At 37.8% G+C, this 19,412-nt stretch overlaps 1 protein-coding gene across 7 annotated transcripts in view; it reads left to right on the top strand.

Moving 5' to 3' along the window:
- The window catches only part of Pcdh7 (protocadherin 7), a 421,730-nt gene that overhangs the window by 6,588 nt on the left and 395,730 nt on the right, over positions 1-19,412 (top strand). Inside the window, exon 2 of one of the 7 annotated variants that reach the window (XM_041671587.1) lies at positions 3,475-4,294. The exons of the other annotated variants lie outside the window; for them this stretch is intronic. Coding sequence (XP_041527521.1) covers positions 3,475-3,510 — 36 coding nt within the window. The 3' untranslated portion in view covers positions 3,511-4,294. Of the gene's footprint in view, positions 1-3,474; positions 4,295-19,412 lie in introns of those variants that run through there. 7 annotated transcript variants of the gene reach the window in all.

The raw sequence follows: 19,412 nt of genomic DNA, 5'->3' as shown, positions 1-19,412 counted from the left end.
AATTTGAGACTTCTATTCTTTCAGTTTATTAGATTTGAGACTTGTACTTTTTCAGTTCCTTGGGGGACCATTTAAAGCATGAGATTTCACTTGCTACGACGCCTTCATTTTATTTATTTCCTGAACTGCCTTATTATACTTCTCTATTTATACTGATGAAATGGAAATGCTGTTTCTTTTAGTATTTTCTGCAGGAAAAGTGGGCATTTGGAAGTGTTTCTCTTAAGTGCTATCAGGGAACACAGTGTAGTAAGCCAAAGACTCCCCAGAAAGCGTGTGAAAATAGTGTTTACACTCACTTCCCCTCTTCCATTTTTGTTGGGTTGATTTCACAGGCTCTAGGGACATTTACTTCAAGCACCTCTTAATACTTACTCTAGATATGTGTTGTAGAGTGGCTGAAACCATTTTTCAAATTCACACATTGAAGAACCTGAGGGTGGGACCTAGGGTTTCATAGTTCAGACCTTGGCAGTGCAAGCAAAAGTCTTTGCCATCCAATACCTGACGTTTACTTAAGCACTGTGAAGCTCATCCACAAAATTTTTGAGACTGCCTCCCTTACATTTAGTTCTTCATTTGCTTTGCAAGCTTGGTGGCTTTTAGTGTTGTGACCTGAAAGGACAACTGTGCATCTAATTTATAGAGAAAAGGAAAATGCATGCTAAATAATTTCAGCAAAACTGCAAAAATTATTGAACTACAAATTGAGAATTAGCTCTTCTCTGCTATTCGTAAGCCCTAGTGAGTTTATCACTTAGTATGACATTTTATAAGATAATGAATTAATATATAAAAGTTTATTTTATTTCATAAATGGAAAGTAAGGCAATTTATTTTTGATAAGAATTGAGCTTGAATAAACATTTATTTTTAAGATGCATTTTGAGCTGATCTCAATATATCCACCAGAAAAAGATTTCTGTTTCTCCACTGGCAGTTTCCCTTCTGTTAAAGAACTACTGAATTGGTGTGAATAATGTCCTCCTTAATAAAATTTTGTTCAGTCTTCTTTATACACTTAAATAATATACTAATACAACTGAACATAATGAAAAGATGGCTGTGGTGTTGGAAGCACGTGAATGGCTTCCCTTTATTATCAGAGTGCCGCATTTTTGAAAACCAAAAATCAGCTTGCTTGTGCACCAGCACATATATTTTAGTGCTAACATCTGCAAAGTGATGCCAGCTCTATCCAGCTTTCAGTTTAATTTTCCAGACGAATGTCTGCAAGGTGTTGCACCTGTCTATAACCAAGAACACTTTCATTGAATCTGCATATATTTTTCTACTTGGCTTGGTATTCTAGGCAGGAACCGGATAACTAATAGGACAGAGACATTTACTGAACAATATTACCGGGATCTTTGTGTGAGTAAGGAATAAAAGAAACTTCATCCAGTTATGCGGTCCATGGTTGATGTGCAGTTTTAAAGGGAAATCCATATCGGACAATTTAAATGTCGCTCCCTGTTACCTTAAATAAATCAATCAACTAATGATTAGTTGATAGGCATTACGACAAATAATAAGAATGTTTGAAGTGACCACAGTCTTAGCTATCATGTGCTTTCTTTCTGTTTACACTCAAGCACGCATGCATGTGAAGCTACCATGGGGCCAATAGCGCTTTATTTTGTGTTATTGTCCGTGCGCTGATGTGCTTATGATACTCAAATATTCAATTTACACAGAGGAGAAATAAAAGCATTCTAGTCAACAGCTTATTGCCTGTATCTAGAATCATGAGCGATATCATTTTTAGAATGAAAAAGTACCACCTTAGCAGTTCTGCCAATTTACAGAAGAAGAAACCGAGGAACTAGCATGAAAAAGTTCACCTGATTGGGGTCACAAAGTTATCAGAGATAGAATGTAGACCAGAGGCCTCCCATTAACAATTAAACCCCTTTTAGAGGTGAAAACACCTGCTGACGCTCAGTTAGTTTCTCTGTGTTGAATGCAGCAGCGCATGAATTGGTTTCAGTTTTTATATCCTTGCTAATATATTTGCTATAAATATAGACCTCTTTTCAATAGAGTATAACTGCCCTGGGCTCCAGGTCTTATGTGTAGAATTATCAAGGAATTTATAACTCAAAACTTACATATTTCAATAAGAATTCATCACACTTTCTCCTATGCAAGGTACAATTGATGATGTATATTAAACAAAGCTAATGTGGTTTTGCTTAGCCTAGGCTCAAAAGGTAATTGACAGCATTTTAAGTTTAGCACAACAGTAAGAACATAAGCTCTTGTCATACTTATCATTCAGCATATCTTTATTAGAAAAGCATTCCATTTGAAAACAATTAAAATAAATATTCTCAGGATTATACATGACAAGATCTGTATATTCTTACTGAAGTAATTGTTTGCTTTTTCCATCAAACCAATAACCCCCTTTATAGATTCCTTTATGCTATATCTACTTGTCCTAAACATACAACGGCACATTGTTTTTATTTTCATCCCAGTGTGCTTGCTAGTAAGTTTTGTAGAAAAGTTAGACATTTTTGTTGCTTTTCAGTTGAAAAAATAAGTTGTTTGGTGTTAAACTATATGTAGATTCTAAATTTTCACGGGCATCATGTAGAAAGTATGTACTTTACTAACTTCAATGACTCTTAGCCAGCCATGGTTTGGCCATAGACTCCACTGGATTAGAGTCATTGACCTCAGAGTTGGAGAACAGTGATGGTGTGGACACTGTGCAATAAGTGTAGCCAATGTTGCTTTACCTGTGGAGCACATGTAACTAAGTTCTGGACTATGACTTGTTTATTGACTGTTGCTCTATAGAAACAGTAAAAGCTGACTCACACTTTTAAATCCCCGCACTCAGGAGGCAGAGGCAGGCCATTCTCTGAGTTTGAGACCAGACTGGTCTACAGAGCTAGTTCTAGGCAGCCAGGGCTACATAGAGAAACCCCTAGTGTGGGGATGGGAGGGGATGGAGAAGTAGAAGCCATTAATGCAAATCTACAGTAAGTTTCATTTTCAATTTTTTTTCTACTTTTTAAAGCCCTTAAACTCTTGTCTAAAGCAAAGCCCATGTCACGTACATCGCACGGTGCTTTATTTAGCATTAGTTAGTAGGAGAAATCGCATCCAAGAGGAGCAGAGCTGCAACCACTAAAACTAATCTTAATTATCACTTCTGGTGAATTAATGTTTTATGGGCGGAAGGAAGGTTTATTTTCAGGAATTTAGTGATGTTTATATTGAGCTCTAATGCTGTGTACAAACAAGAGAACCATTTAAAGCCTCTGATGTAGGGTTTCTCTGACAAGTCAATTTTCCCCCTTGAGCATATTTATTATTTATAAATCTATAATTTGCAGATAAGAATTTTTATCTATTTCTGGACCTCTGTGTCAGCGTTTTCATAGAGTATAAGAAGACTTTAGGGAGATTTTCTACATCATGATTTTTTTTAACCTACATAAATCTTTATTTTCCTTTCAGATGCGTCTACATCCATACATTACGGTGTTTGGCTGAATTCCACTCTAATATGATGCTCCCTTTTGCACCAAACTCTGTGATCACCTTGCTACCCTGACACCTGATGGAGCCTGCCCTTGGCCGTGGGGTGTCAGCCAATCACTGTTCCACTTGTTGTGCCCTTTCTTCCCTATTTAAGGAAAATAAATAGCATAAAAATAAGTTAACCTCCAAAAAGGCAGTATTAATACAGCCATGTATTACTCACAGATGTGCACAGTTCCTTTCCCAAAGAGATGGCAAGCAACTATTAACTCTTGATAGCAAAATCATTAGTAAAAAAAAAAAAAAAAAAAAATTAGTAATAATAACTCTAAAGACTTTGGCTTTATGTGAAGAAAGGGAAACAGAATTTCATACTTTTTCTTTTTTGTCTACAGTGCACTAAATTACTGACTTCAAATAAAACCCTAAACTGATGATCGTTTTCTGTGTCATGTAATCACCACTGCTTCCAGCCTTGCGGACAGTTCTGAGAAAGGACAGGCTCTGGGCCAATCTGTGTTGCAATTCGGAAGGTCACTGTGTTTGTGTTTGTGTTTTTATCCACACGTGAATGTCAATGACTCCAAGAACTTTTATTAAATGTATGTTCTGTACGCTCTGTGACTTTCTGTGTGTAACACAGGCACTATAACTGATTAAATTTTTCTTAATCTTGAGGTAAATAATCAAAGAACCCATATAATTTAAAGAGTTTGTTGTTGTTGTTGTTGTTGATGAATTCATTAAGATTTTTTTTTTTTTAAATTCAGTTCGCTTTAGCAAGGTCACTGCAGCCACATTCAGAAGGAATATGTAGCCTCCAATGCTGCTGACTGCATTGAGAGGGAGGTCTGGTGTTTTATGTCAGACAACATAAACTCACAGTTCTAAGGATTAAGTAATTTCCATTGTAAATGGGTGATTTTAGTTGTAGGAGTGACAGTCTAGGTAAGTGGACATTCTTTGGACAACCTGTTTGCCTTGCTGTGTTTGTATATCTGTGCATCTGTTTGCTATATTTTGTGTTTACTTGTTTACATAGTCTGACTGTATTTGTTGCAGTCTCTGCCCTGCCCTCTTAACAATCCTCTCAAAGTTCCAAAGTACTGGTAAGAGTGTCACAGTCCCAAGTTTTTGTTTCATTTTGTTTCATTCTGTTTTATTTTGTATGTTTGAACATGTCAGTTTAAACAAATAATGAAGAATATTGAACAACATGGAAGCATAAAATGTTGGGAACTGCTGTAGCCCATGCAAATCCCTAATGTACACTTAACAGGTTTCTCTGCCATTAGCTGTTTATCTGATTTCTGCAAAAGGGCCATTTTCTGAAGTATCATTGAATCAACAGTGAAATTCCTGAATAAAACTTAATTATCCTTTGCTTCTCATTTTGTTTTGAAGTCAAGGCCAGGGTAAAAGGCCGAAAGGAACCCAGACTCTGCCCTGGTTCTCACAAATGGTGGATTTCTTCACCTCAAGAAGACAATTCACTCCAGTAGACTTAAAATGTGGATTTTGTAGCCAACCACAGCTCACAGACAATTGGATGATAGAACAAAGTCTAGGAGTTGGGGTGCATAGACTGTGTAGTGCGTGCCTATAAGTGGTGTTTATCCAAACTGTTACAAAGAACCCTCAAAGTCAGCATTTGCAAACTCAAGCTATGGCATACTCTTGAGGAATGAGTCAATAGATCAAATTTCTGCCAAAAAAAAATAGAAATTTGTGAGATAGTACATGCTTCGTATATGTGGGAGCTGGGTTCCATACCCAGTGCTCCCAAGGAGATGTATACACACACTCACACACACACACACACACACACACACACACACACACACACACACTTGTATATTTGAAATTGAAAAACTGGAGTAAGAACAAATACTCCTAGTGCAATATTTGTTTTAGTTGTATTCATGTCCACGTAAGCATTTCCATCCTTGATTTCCAGGTAAAGAATGTGTCTTAGTGTGAGGGAGATTAGGAGTACACGGAGAATCATGCTTTATCATACTGATGAGTGAGACCTTACATCTGTCTACTGTTGTGATCAGAAAAACTCAGTAAAACCCAAGCAAAACCTCACTATTGTACTCATTCCTCTGAATGAGAATAGACAATCACATACTGCAGCAATTAAGGACGCTGGTGCCCATTCCTTGCCGTTTTTTTTTTTGCTTGTTTTATTTGTTTAGTTTTCAACGTCTGTGTGTATCCAGTGCCCAAAGATTCTCCACTTTTCCCTTTCCCCCAGCTTCCTGGCTCCAAACATTATTAACTTTGGGGTATTTTTTTACAGTCTTTATTGTAATTTCTAGAATTTACTGTAAAAGGGAATCTGTGCACTGATTGAGATTTTTTTAAAAAAAGCCACCCATTACACGGTTTATTTTGTTGTTTGGATGTTTTACTTTAAATTAAAAGACAGTAATCAAGTCTCTTTTAGAAAATTTAGGAAGCAACTGGTTCATTTAATGTGTTCATTCATTTTAAAAAGTTTTTTTTTTAGTACATGTACTATTACTGCCTGTCTAGGGTATAGAACATGCATAAATATTTGCCCTTGTGAAATTAATAGAATGATTGCAGAACCTAAAAGGACTGTGGTTTATATTTGCACACGCCTTTTAATTTTCAGAACACCAGATAGATATTTGCTCATTTGTTCTTCAGAACAAACTGTTAAAACAAAAACACCTTCCTAGTTTCTCAGATGAAGATAATGAAGCAACCTGCGGTCTTTTTGTGGCTGATGGAACTGAGTTTAAGAACTTTATAAAATCGATGACAAACTATCCTGGAGGAATTCAAGAATACTGAAAGCGTCCCAGTGAAATCATGAAACTCACGTTTTTGCTTTGTTTGTTTATTAGTTTTGTTGAAAAAATATCTCACTGTGTACCCTGGTGCAAACTCTAAACTCATTCTATACCTAAACCAAACTGCTTGCCCCTGCCTCCTTGAGTGCTGGGATTAAGGCCTGTGCCTCCATGCTGGCTAAAAACTGTTTTGTTAAATAAAATTAGTTTTAGACGTAGGACTAAAAATCTTCCCCTAAACAGATGGAATTCAAGAATTTGAAAACCATGCAAGAGAGATTTGTGCATTGCACTTTATGATAAGGTATATTTCCACAGTCCTAGCATCATTTTTAGTCATGAATTTTAGTCATGCATTTAGTCATGAATTTAGAAGTTTTTAGTGAGTTACAACTAGAAGATCTAAGTATTCAATGTCACACTTATATGTAGTATTTTACGTTGTTCACATAATATTTAAAATCGAATCTTTAAAAATTAATTTTGAACTTGACTTTATTTTTGAATGTATGTAGGGAAATGGCCGACCTTCTACTTGTTTGACAAAGTGATTCCATAATCTGACTGTCTCTCAGAAAACAACACACACATACACACACACACACAAATCTATAATTTTGTGTCAAACATTTCTTTCATGTGTGTTATTTTTAAAGCTGTTTCATTTCTATTACCTCCTGCAAGGCTGTGTGGTGGAGAGGCCTAGATCAAGGCCATCACTTTTCATGGGTAAGAATGCAAATGTGCTAAGCCTTAGATGGGGATTCACAGAAACTATCCCTAAATTTATCTCCCTCATCACACATTTTCCTATTGGCAAGGAGCAATCCTAACTTAAAGAAGACACTTCTAGATGTTTGCTTTACAGTGGACTGAAGCTTTGTACAGAGTTAGCCTTCAAATCCATGCATATCAGCTCTGGAATATATAGGACCTCTTCTATATCCTTCTCTAAGATACCCTGAGCTCTTGCATCTCTTTCCTGAGTGGTAGAGACACCTCTCCAATGTGCTTCTCCACCAGGCCAGTGTGGTATAGGAGCCTGGGCTCCATAGCAAATAAATAATTCTATTTTCCTAACCTGCATTCTTCTTCACGCTGTAAACACCAAACCCATGAATAAGATGAACCAGTGAAAAATTTTAAAGCGAGAAATGGAAGCAGCGGTTACTTAGCATGCTTGTGACATACGTGGAGAAATGGGTTATTTAGGTGTTTTGTCAGTTTGACACAACTTAGACTCATCTGGGAAGAAGGAATCTTAAACCGAGAAAATGCCTCCATCAGATTAGCTTATAGGAAAGTCTATGGACTTTCTTGACTAATGAGGGTTTGGGGGAGGGGGCGCTCCCACTGTGGGCAGGACCAACCACTGGACAGCTGTCTTGGGTTGTATTAGAAAGAAAGTTGAGATAGCCATAGAGAGAAAATGCAGTAAACATTATTCCTCCAAGATCTCAGTTTCAGTCCCTGCCAAGTGTTCGGGTCTAGTCTAGGCTTCTCTTCGTGGTGAAATAAACCCTTTCCTTCCCCAAGTGGCCTTTGCTTGTGGTATTTAACCCTAGTAATAGAAAACAATCCAGGACAAGGGGGCTTGCAAGAGAATCATGAAATCAAATGGGCTGTCAGTATTTTTCTGGAACTCCATATCTGGGGCAAAAATAGATGTATGTACTCCCAAACACACAGGCACGGACGAATCTCTGTATCTGTCAATTTGTATATTTCTGCAGATACTATTCATATTCTGTGACAACTCCGACACAAAAGTTTCTGTTTCCACCCTACCTCATAGCATGCAGTCATTTCTAAAGGTAAAATGCTGGCATGTCTGGAAAGAGAAATAATAAGGATGTATTGAATCTAGAGAGAAAGGAGGCCTAGGAATGGGACTGCAGCAGGAACAGAAGGAGTTAGGCAGTGGGATGAAAGCAGAAAATCTGTGCCATTCCAAAACTCTCCTTTGGATTTTGGAATGCCCTCAAGTGTTCCTTTTTCAGGATGTAAATGACCTCTGCTGGAGTTTGCCTGGGCTTTTAGCACACCTGGGTGTAAATTGCTTTAAGCAGATAACTAGGTCAGCACATCCCAAAGATCAATAGTCCTTAAGAAATGGAAATTTTGATTAGGGCCTTAGGGAAGGGATGGTAGCTTCTGGAGCCTGGAAGGGTGAGAACTCATTTAAAGCACCCAGTGTCTGCAAGACTAACTTGAGTCCCTCTAGGGTGTATGCCAGTGTGTGTGTGTGTGTGTGTGTGTGTGTGTGTGTGTGTGTGTTTGTAGAATTTATCAAAAATGGAAGTTGTGATCTGAAAAATGAAAATGCAGCCTTGCGTTTTGGCGGAGGTAAGCCATCAGGGCTTCATACAACTGCAGGAGAAGCGTGAAAAAAAGGTAGTAACCTCTCCTTCCTCCCAGTGAGATAGGGTCTTTTGTAGCTGCTTTGGTCTTCCTTTTCTCTCCACAGCAGCCAGTGTAACTGCTCTGTTCTATTTATTTCCTGTTTCATATTTTGGGGGAGAAAAAAAAGAAGAACAGTGGGAGGGGTAGAAAAGAAAAAAAAAATTCTTCCTGCAAGTATGCCCACATTCTGCTTCCCATTATTATTCTGCCAGTAGAGTAAAACAGTTGCCACTGATTGGGACTTCGTTATCAGGCAGTTGTTTCTCATCCTGGTTTTAACCTGAGGAAGCTGAGATTTAAAGAGGATCATAACATTTTTTTTTCACAGTTGGAAGAAACTTCAAAGGGAATTCTTTTGACAAAAGTCTGTGGATTGTTTAGAGCAGCCTGAAAGCACAGGATGCCAGCTGCCTCCAGTTCTGTGGAGTGGACTAAATACTTCAAGATTTGAGGGACAGTAGAGATGCAGTATTTTAGGAAACTAATTAAAATTAAGAGGAACTACACCCTCCTAATAAAGTACTGTGGCGATTCTCTTAATAGTAAGCCTGTCTTGACTGCATATAATCACTGTGGGTTTTTATACTGCACAGGTATTACAAATTAGGATTTGTTTTTCTTTCATGAAAATTTGATTCTAGTATACTACTTCTGTAGCCTAGGTGCTTTATTTATCTATCTATTTAATTATTTAGGTTTGGAGGATCTAAAACCTAGTATGGTTTTCTCCTAGCCATATGTCCTTTACCATGGGTTTCCAGGCCTGGAGAAGTGACTCCACACGGCCATGTTAACTTTTTTCCTCAGGAGAATCCAGCCTGCAAAGTTCTAGGTTAGAACCTCTGAAATTCGAGGTTTTTCTTACAAGTTCACGCCAGGAAAAATAGAAAATTTGAACCCGTTGAGACCGTGTGAAAATCTGCCATCCAGTTCCAGCTGTTCCTGACTGACATGTCCTCAGGAAATACTTCTGTCATTGTACATGCTAATCTCTGTTCTGATTATGTGATAGGGTTTAAGGGGGTCACAGAAAACTTTCGGGACTTTCCTAGGCACCTTCATGAGGGAGGATACTGTTTCTAGTTCCCCAGGAGCTTTTCTAGTCCCTTCTGAGGGCACCTTGACCCCTCGGCCGGCTTTCATTAGATGTACAACGTGATTGAGAAATATTTTCCCTTGTCAATTTGAACCTCTGCTCGTCTGTCCCCACAGCTCCTTTTAAATTGGCACGAATCTAGTACTGAGAGACAGCTGAGTGTGGCCCCTAAGCATGTCAGTAGGTACGGGCAGTTGTCAGAAAGACAGACATGAGGGTTGTTGCCCTTTCGCTGGTGAAGAAAGAGGGGTGATGGCTTCCGCTGTAAAACAGGTAGTTTAGAGACGTCTTGGGCTAATTTGATTAGATCCTCTTGACATTGTTTTGATCCCAGCACTTTTTAAATCAGTCACTTCCTCTTGACTGCAACCTTGCTGGGAACCTTTCTTTCCCGTTATATCCAGCACCTAAAATTAACAGCTGCCCGTCACTGAACTTTTACTGGGTCCGGACCACTGTGGCCAGTGTTGCGTTAGGATATCATTGCTCTTTCCAACTTTCTAGAGGACGGTGATTTAGGGATCTGCTGTTGTGCTGGAGTAGGGGAAAAAGCTGTACTGGCTCCCATTTACCTCCTCCTCACAATACCCGTCAGAACTCTCTCTCCATATCTGGAGGTCTGTATTATAGCACTCCTGGGAGACTTCCGTTTGCAAAAGGAACTATTTAAAAATTGGCGCCTTTCTCCTCCCTAATAGCTGCTATTGTATCTTCAGCAGTTGTCTGTGGTCCTGTGTGTATGTTCAAGTGTCTGTGTGTGCATATGGAAGCTGGACAACAACCTTCTATATCTGTCCTCAGGAACAGGATTCCCCTGACACACACACACACACACACACACACACACACACACACACACACACACCTTTTTCTGTTGGTTAAGGAGCTCCCAGAGTTCTTCCTGTCACCACACCAGATATATATATATATTTAACTTTGGTTCTGGAAATTGAATTCAGGTCCATATGTTATTTTCTGACCGTATATACTATCTTCCCAGGTCTCTCAGCAATTTTAACAACTCATATGCATCTTCCCAGGTTGTCATAACAGAATATTACAAACTGGACACCCTAAACACCAGGAGTTCAATTTTCTTTTCTTTCTTTCTTTCTTTCTTTTATTTTTTTTTTTTGAAAACTTAGATCAACCTGGTTTCCTGAGAGACCATCTACTTGCTTGTAGGTAGCTGACTTCTCATGATGTCCTCTCGTGGCTTTCCCTTTGTGAGTATACAGTCAGAAAGGTCATTAACCCCCTCTTAGAATGTCACTAGCCCTGTTCAGATGAGGATCATAGCCTTCAGAACTCATTTAAACTTAAAGGCCTATCTGGAAGAACAGACAAGCCAGGGATTATTATGACTTCAGTAGATGGACTTGGGAATACAGTTTTGTCCATGGCAGAATCTATTCTTGGTCTGTACTAGAACACACCAGACTGGACCATAACCTTTCACATGCTTGTCACTCATTATATACAGACTTCATGTTTGGAGGAACACATACACATACTTTTCACTTCTGTCAAGATGAACCTCACATATGTTTTACAATGATGAAAATTAATAGACTCACTTTATCTTTATGAAGAACATATGATTCCTTAAAATATGTATGCATGCCGTACAACTTTAAATGCATCTTTTCAGTTTTCTACATATAGCATCTCATGCATATCATTGAATGCTTCTGCAGTTTCTCCCTTTCATGGAGGTCTGATTTAAAGAACATTTGATTATTATTCTGGGTGGTGATGGCACACACCTTTAATCCCAGCACTCAGGAGGCAGAGACAGGTAGATCTCTGTGAGTTCAAGGCCAGCCTGGTCTCCAAGAGTTAGTTTCAGGATGGACAGGCTCCAAAGCTACATAGAAACCCTGTCTCAAAAAACAAACAAACAAGAAAGCAAAACAAAACAAAAAACATTTTAGTTATTTTAATTTTACTAACCTATAAGTGTATGTAGGTTATCAGCATTTACACAAAACAGTCCACAAATACAAATTATTTTTAATGGCAGTATTAATATTTAGCAACAAACTTCCAGTTTTTCTTAATCACTAAAATCCAAATGAAAGCAGAAGCTGAATGTCCTTCTGTCAGCATTCCTAGGCAAGGAGTCATGGCAGCTGAGTCCACTTTTCCTAAGAAGTACTTTTCAGAGGCTGGTGTTTACATTTGACCTCCAATATTTAACAATGAGAAATTCGATATTCCTCTGTTCAGAGAAATGGAAATAAGTAGTGCATGAACCGAAGTGTATTTGCAAAGGTGCATTCAAATCTGCTTTTCAGTATATTTGACTATTGAACACAAGGGCCAAAATTAGTTTCAGAGATAACATTTCTGGTGTCAGGAGTCAATAATGTCTACTTTTCCAACCCAATATACAAAGTGGTCAGAAACAATGAAATTTACTTTCTTAAGCTTGTTAGCTTTTCCTTTAATGTTTGGTTTTTAGCATGAAATACATGCTAATGTACATATGTATACTATACAGATCACAATAGCTAAGCTTACACTGCACATCATATTCTGGGCATTGAGCAACATATTTTGCATATATGAAAGCATCAGTTCAACACAATGGTCCTGAAGTCTCACTGATAGCTGTCTTTATAGTGTAGATAAGGGAAGTGGTGAAGAGTAGAGTTGGTGACTTACTCGGTCACATAATTTGCAAAGTGCAGAGCTGCAGTTCAACTACAAGCAACCAAGCTTCAAAAGTCACATTCCCAAGTCCTGTGAAGTACAGGAAACCGTTTTGCATTATAGACAACTAGTTCTATGAGAACAAAATTGGATTTTCTCACTGCTCAGCAAGCCTTCAGTGATATTCTAACCTTGCAATTTTGATATCTTTTCTTATGTTCTTGAAATTAGGTCAGTCAGTCCATTAAAAAAAATAGTACCACCTTAAACCTCAATCAGAGTGCAAATTAGAAGATGGGAACTTGCTCATTCAACAGACACATTCTCCTCTTCCTTTCCTTCAACCCACGCTTAAATTTTTCAGAAATACCCCAACACATACTTTTGTTATTTTACTATTCTTCAATTCATTCTATATTCACAAACTTCTGCATATCATTAGTGCAAGCAGGAGTAACAAATTCCTTAATCTTCTGTGGCTTGCCTTTTGATACAGGAGAGAAAGAGAGAATGATTTACTTGAGAAAATTTTTAGTGCTTTATTTTTCTTTTCCTTCAATCAAACATTGCTTGTTAAACATCTCACTTAAATTTTGCTCCCAATCTCCAGGGGATATATTTATTCCACATCCCCAGTGGGTTCCTGTACCATGTTGTTTGAATACTATATCTTATCCCATGAGTACTTGAATATTTGAATGTGAACTACTCCCCCAACAAAAGAATCATGTGTCAAAGGCATATACCTGCAGCAGGGTTCACGAGTGATTTGGTCACTCACCTCAGCAAGGGATAAATCCGTGATTGGATGCATGACTTGATGGCCACCTTGGGAGGAAGCCTGACCTGTGCAGTAGATTCGGGTGATTAGGAGCAGGTCCTGCTCTACTACTTTGTTTCCAGTTTCTTTCTCCCTCTTGGCCTTGTATGAGGTGAGATGCTCGGTTCCATACAACTTACTTTGCTATATTTTCTGCCTTACTGTATACCAAGATCCATTGGAGCCATGTGGCTATTGACTGAGACCCTCGGATCCAAAAGTCCCATTGAATCTTTATTGTTACTTAGGTATTTTTGTAGTAATAAACAGTGATTAACATACAGAGTTACTACAGAAAAATGCAATTTATAATTACATTTATTTAGTAAGCTAAACAACAATAACTAATAGTGATAGAACAGGATTATAAGAATATACTTTAATGAAAGTTATTGAAAACCGCAAACTTTTTACATTTGGAATTTTTATGTGATATTATCTGTTATTGACTATGACTCATTGAATCTACAGCTAAGAGTTGTTATTGTTTTTATCATTTTTATAGTTTAAAATTAATTAGTTTTTAAATTAAAATCAATTAAATTTATATAAAATAGCTAAAATGCAAATGAACATTAATAAATTTGTATCTTAGTGCTATTTTTAATGCACAAAAATGCTGTTTGAATTTTTGGCATGACTAGTGTTTAAAAAAATATCAATAATACTTTTTATTGTTGAGTTTTTTCAACAGTAAAGATTTTCTAGATTATCCTTTAACAATATCTCTGGATTCTCTTGTATATTGTCTCTACCTTCAGCCAACCTGAATTTATCTTACCTTTTACCAGAAGGATGAAAGTTTTTTTAATTACTTAGTGTGTGTGTGTACATGTACGTGTGTGTGTCCGTGTGCTTGCATATGGCTTTGTGCATTATGTGTATTCTGGAGCCCATAAAGGGCAGAAGAAACCTTAGATGCCTAGTAGCTGGAGTATAAAGGGCTGTGAGGCACTACGTGTGTTCTGGAAACTGCATCCAAATTCTCTGCAAGGGCAGCAAGCTCCTTTTACCATTAAGCCATCTCTGAACCCTGCAGTTTGCAATTTTTAAGCATTAAAATCAATGGACCAAGATTCTGAGGCTACCGTCTCCTCATTTCATTTTCTTCTCCTTAGTAGGTTGTGTTTTATTTACTCTATGTTGTGAAGGGACACCACGATGAAGGAAACTTGCAGCATGAATCATTTAATTGGGGGCTTGCTTACAACTGCAGAGAGCTCATATTTACTATCCTAATGGAACCATGGCAGCAGGCAGACATGGTGCTGGAACAGTAGCTGAGAGCTTATATCCTGACACACAGGCAGGATGCAGAAAGAGAGCAAGGCTGGTCCTGCTTTGGGTTATTGAAACCTCAGAGCCCAACCCCAGTGGCACACCTCCTCCAACAAGGCCAATCCTCCGCCAACAATGCAACACGTCCTAATCCTTTTCAAACTGTTCCAGTAAGTGGAGAGCAGGCTTTTAGACCTGAACCTATTGTGGTCATTCTTATTTAAAGCACCACAGGTAGTCAAAACCTTTTCACCATTGTTGCTACTTCCTATTAAATGAGGAAGCAGTAAAATAAGTACAATAAAATAATAATGGTTCAGGTAATCTCCAGATCACAGTTGAAGTTTGATGTACTAATGCACACCATCTCCTTCTTCTCTTCTGACTGATATTCATCAACGGCCAACTTGGAAGCACTCAGTACTAGAACTCTGTCAAAGTTTGTAATTGGAGAACTAAGTATAGATACCCTAAATATATTGTCATCACTAGATCAGTGGAATACGAGCAAAGTAGGGTCTAGATCCATTTTATCTGAGTTGGAAGACTTCCCTGAATTTGGTATCTGGAAGAGGACAATCAATTATTTATGGATTCATAAGTTGAAATAATGACATAAATAGATACACTTGATGGGGGTAAAAGAAAAGGTTACAGTCCTAGTGTGCATTGCGTGATTACACTGTATATACTTGGTGAAGTTCATCATTTTCTTCTATGTGCTTTTTCTTTCAAAGTGCTTTTTGGGAATGTGTTAATGTAAGGGTCTTGTTGTTTGTTTGTTTTGTTGTTGTGTGTGTTCACTGAGGCAGATGGGAAGACTTGTTACTACCTAGTAGGAAGCAGGGTGAACATTGGTTTTACATTGTAAGCAAGCAGTAAATTCATAGGCTTATGGGTCCTCGAGAATTCTTAGCTACCAATTTTAAGTTCTTTGATTGTTTTCTTTTGAGAACAAGCAGGGCTTGCTGCCTGGTGCTAAAGAAATATGCCACTCCTCGGTTTACTTTCATACTTTGCTTATGATTTTACTATAATAAAATATAGTATCGTTTGTCTTCCAACTTCCACGGGTGCCATGACGTGTCATCACCAGTGTGTACAAGCCGATGTATACTCACTGAATAAGTACATGTAATAAATTAACAAAAATGAAGGAACACTCATTTCTCTACATTTTAGGCAGATTGGCATCACATAGAGAACATGGAGGTGATTTATGTGAAGCTAAGAAAAGAGACCCATAAGCAATGCTTGTCTTGAATTGTGTCATGAAGACTCCTGGCACTTCCTGTGCATCCAGCATTGATGGGGTGGTGCCTTTGATATCCTTTGGTTCATAAGGACTGAGAGTGTTGATAGGTGAGCTGTGAAGTTAGTGTTGATGCTATTCATCAGAGAGGTAAATTAGTTAGCAACACCATTTTTTTACATAGAAGATATTGAAATTAAGAAATTTCTAACAGTCTAACTCACTTTGCGATGTGTCTTTGTTTCAGTGAGTGCTATCCTAACTGGGAGACAGACTCGGAGTTTCTGAAGTTCATTTGCATTTTAATCTCCGATGCTGAGCAAATCACTTAACTTTTCTCTATTGTTTTTTGCCCTTTGTTCATCACTGAACAGACTATCTTGTTCATCATTGAACATTTATGTGCGAAAGGAGACATTGTACAAGTCCAACTGTAAAATCTGTGGGTACTAAGGAAATTTATTCCTATTACATTTTATAGTAAGCATTTTTGATAAAGATAGAGGGAAATTAAAAATGATGTAAAGATTCCGAGTCCAAGTATTTCCCAGAAAAAAATTAGTTTTCTAAAAAAGACTATCTTGTTACCAAAAATAGCAGTTGTCACCTTCCACTCCTGGCACTCCACTGTGGAGGTGAATTGAAGACACATTATTTTGTCACTCTGGGAAACTGCTGAAATGTCTTGTGGAAGAAAGGAAACTTGTATGCTTCAGAACTAATGTGCAAAGTCTCAATTTATAAAAAGAAAAAAAATCAAGAATTTTGCTCAGGGGTCAGGAAAATGTTTGGCTTATTTCTTTTTCATCATTTAAGATCCTTTCTTGTTGTGCCTTTTTACTAAATAATTGAAAAAAATGGTTAAGGGAGGGATGTTTTCATCAAAGGTGAAATGTGGTAAGAAGGGAAAGTACTCTCGGAATCGTGCAAGGAAGTTGTATCTTTCTATACTTCATGACTGCCTACACTTCTTCCTAAACTTGGAGTTGAAAAGATGTGGGGAGAAGAAAAAAGAACCTTAGCCATGAGGAACAAGCTAGAGGATAAAGCTTGCTCTCTTCTGTGCTCCTTCTCCCTGCTAGCCCTTCTCATGGCAGCTCACCCCCATACACACACACACACACACACACACACACACACATATATAAACACACACACACATATAAACACACATACAAACACACATATAAACACACACACACATATAAACACACACACACACACAAACACACATATAAAGACACACATCACCACGAATGACACCGGTAGATCTACCAACTCATCCACCATTGCAAGCTCAAGCTATTTTGTTTTTAAATAATCACTATAAAAATTTGCAAAATTAATTAAAAACAAGAGGCCATTTGATGATCACTAATCTTTGGGGAGCTAATATTGGACTATTTGGAACTTGCTTCAAGAAAAACTTTGACTAAATCTCTCCCTTGATTTCAAGCTGTGGAGGAAGGATGCCAAAGTGATGGTGTTGGCAAGCTGGAAGCTTGATCCTCTGTTGTCTTCCTGCCAGACTCTGGACTGAGAGCCAGCTGTGTCTCCCCTGCTCCTCTTCCTCCTCTGCAGCAGTCTGATCCTCTGAGATGCGGTGCCTTTCTTCCCCAGTGGCATTCTGTCAGCTTTTGCACCAGTCCTGTCTTCCTTCTGCCACCATGCAGGCTGTTTTCTCATGGCCCCAAAGGAAAACAGAGGTCAGGGTGAAGCAGCCAAGAGATAAGAATATTTTAAGTACTGGCTGTCTTGTTTACAAAACAGCCAGCTTCCAAGCTATAATGAGAAACTATAGCTTAGTGAATCTAGATCTTATTTTACCAGAAAATTCCCGATATCTCTTGATCAAATAATAAAAATCAGTAAAGCAGAGGTAGAACTAAGTTTATCCAAGTTGTATTCCTTTTTACTTTTAGAATTTTAAATAAGGAGTACTTAAATAAGAGTCTAATGATAATTCCAAATGCAGTGTCTCAATGAATGTTATTCACTACCGTATTTGATTTCTCATTATTAGTGCCCTTTTATAGCAGGAATCTAATGCAAAATGCAGAAACCAATAGTCTTGTAGGGAAACTGCCATCCACATCTTATACAGGAATAATAATGTAGTATGAATGAGGTTATAATGGGAACCATACACACCCCAGGGAAAGACTTAACAATTTCTAGGAAGGGTGATGCTTGACAAGAAAATGGTAATATAGCTTTGATTTCTTCCTCCTTTGTAGTCTTGCATCAATATTGCAATTCTGGCTAGGGGGCATCAACTATTCTCATTTGAACCGAATTAAAATGTATTTTCTGCATACCCTCCTTTAAAGTTCAACCATTTTTGTTCTTATAGACTTCTAATGGCTTTTTTCTCCTTGGCTGTTAATATTTAGATACAGTTGATGACCACCTCAGCTTCATTCTAGTTTAGTCTGTGATTTCGGACCCAAACAGAACTTTTCTCATTAGAACTCTTTACTCTAAATTCTTAACACCTGACTTTTGGTTATTTTTAGATGTCAAAACACCTTCAGATGAGAACTATTGCTGTCACAGAAGAGATAGAAAGTAAAGCAGACTATTCCTTGAGGTGACTTCTTGTGGCGGACTTATGCAGATGTGTGTAATGATGGCAGCATTACTGGCATGTGTACCCCTTTCCAAGCCGATCTCCTGGGGAGATGGATATACTAATCCAACTGACACGTGTTACTTTTTCCTAAAAATAGCCATGCAATCTCATATTTTTACGTCTTGCATTTTTTGTTTTTAAAAAAAGTATAGCGACCGTAGAAAGAGCTCTAGCACTGGGATGACGGTAGAAAAAAAAATCGTAAGAATTACTTTTTAAACAATTTCTTATTATTTTTAGATGCTTTTCATTTTTTACTAGTGCTCTCTTTTTGTGCTGAGCACCTATCATGTGTTCTATTAACACTGTTACTTGTTATCCACTGGCTTTTATATAATCCCGCTTAAGTGACAGGTTGATGACAGCTTTTAAGATATTGCCTCTCCAAGCTATATTTCTGTTCACAGAGGGTGCTAGAAAGGCATGGAGCCTCAATGTGAGACTTTTATGAAGGAACTCAGAAAAGACATGCAGAATGCAAGGGAAAATACTTCCATGTCAGGAAAGCCGGATTGAAATTTCTCTCATTCTTCTTAGTCCCTTGATTCTGACTGTTAAACTATAGTTGACAATAGACTGTTGAATTATAGTCCAGCGGAAAATGAGGCATTCTTTATATAGTATTTATGCCATTATCAACTTTCTCAGGTCTGTTGCTATATCTGTGTGTGAATGTTATGTTGTATGTATTATGTATCTATAAATATACTCATGCACATATGTGTGTATATATGCATACACACACAAACACACACATGTATCTAAAGAAAGAACAAAAATAATACTGCTAAGGGAATTAAAAAACCAGAAACCTCTCTCTTCCAGGAAATAACGCAGGTCAACAGCCCTGGCCTAGATAATGGCAAAAAAGAGAACACAAAATTGCATTACTATCACTTCTAAAAAGTATTAAAAAGAAGCAACAGGAAGAACAACATTTTAAAATGGCCCCT

The sequence above is a fragment of the Microtus oregoni genome, unplaced genomic scaffold (assembly GCF_018167655.1).
Source record: "Microtus oregoni isolate MIOR12 unplaced genomic scaffold, Mior012 000021F_ref0000039, whole genome shotgun sequence".
NCBI lineage: Eukaryota > Metazoa > Chordata > Mammalia > Rodentia > Cricetidae > Microtus > Microtus oregoni.
Note: the sequence above shows the minus strand (reverse complement) of the source record. Positions and strands in the feature narration are given on the sequence as shown.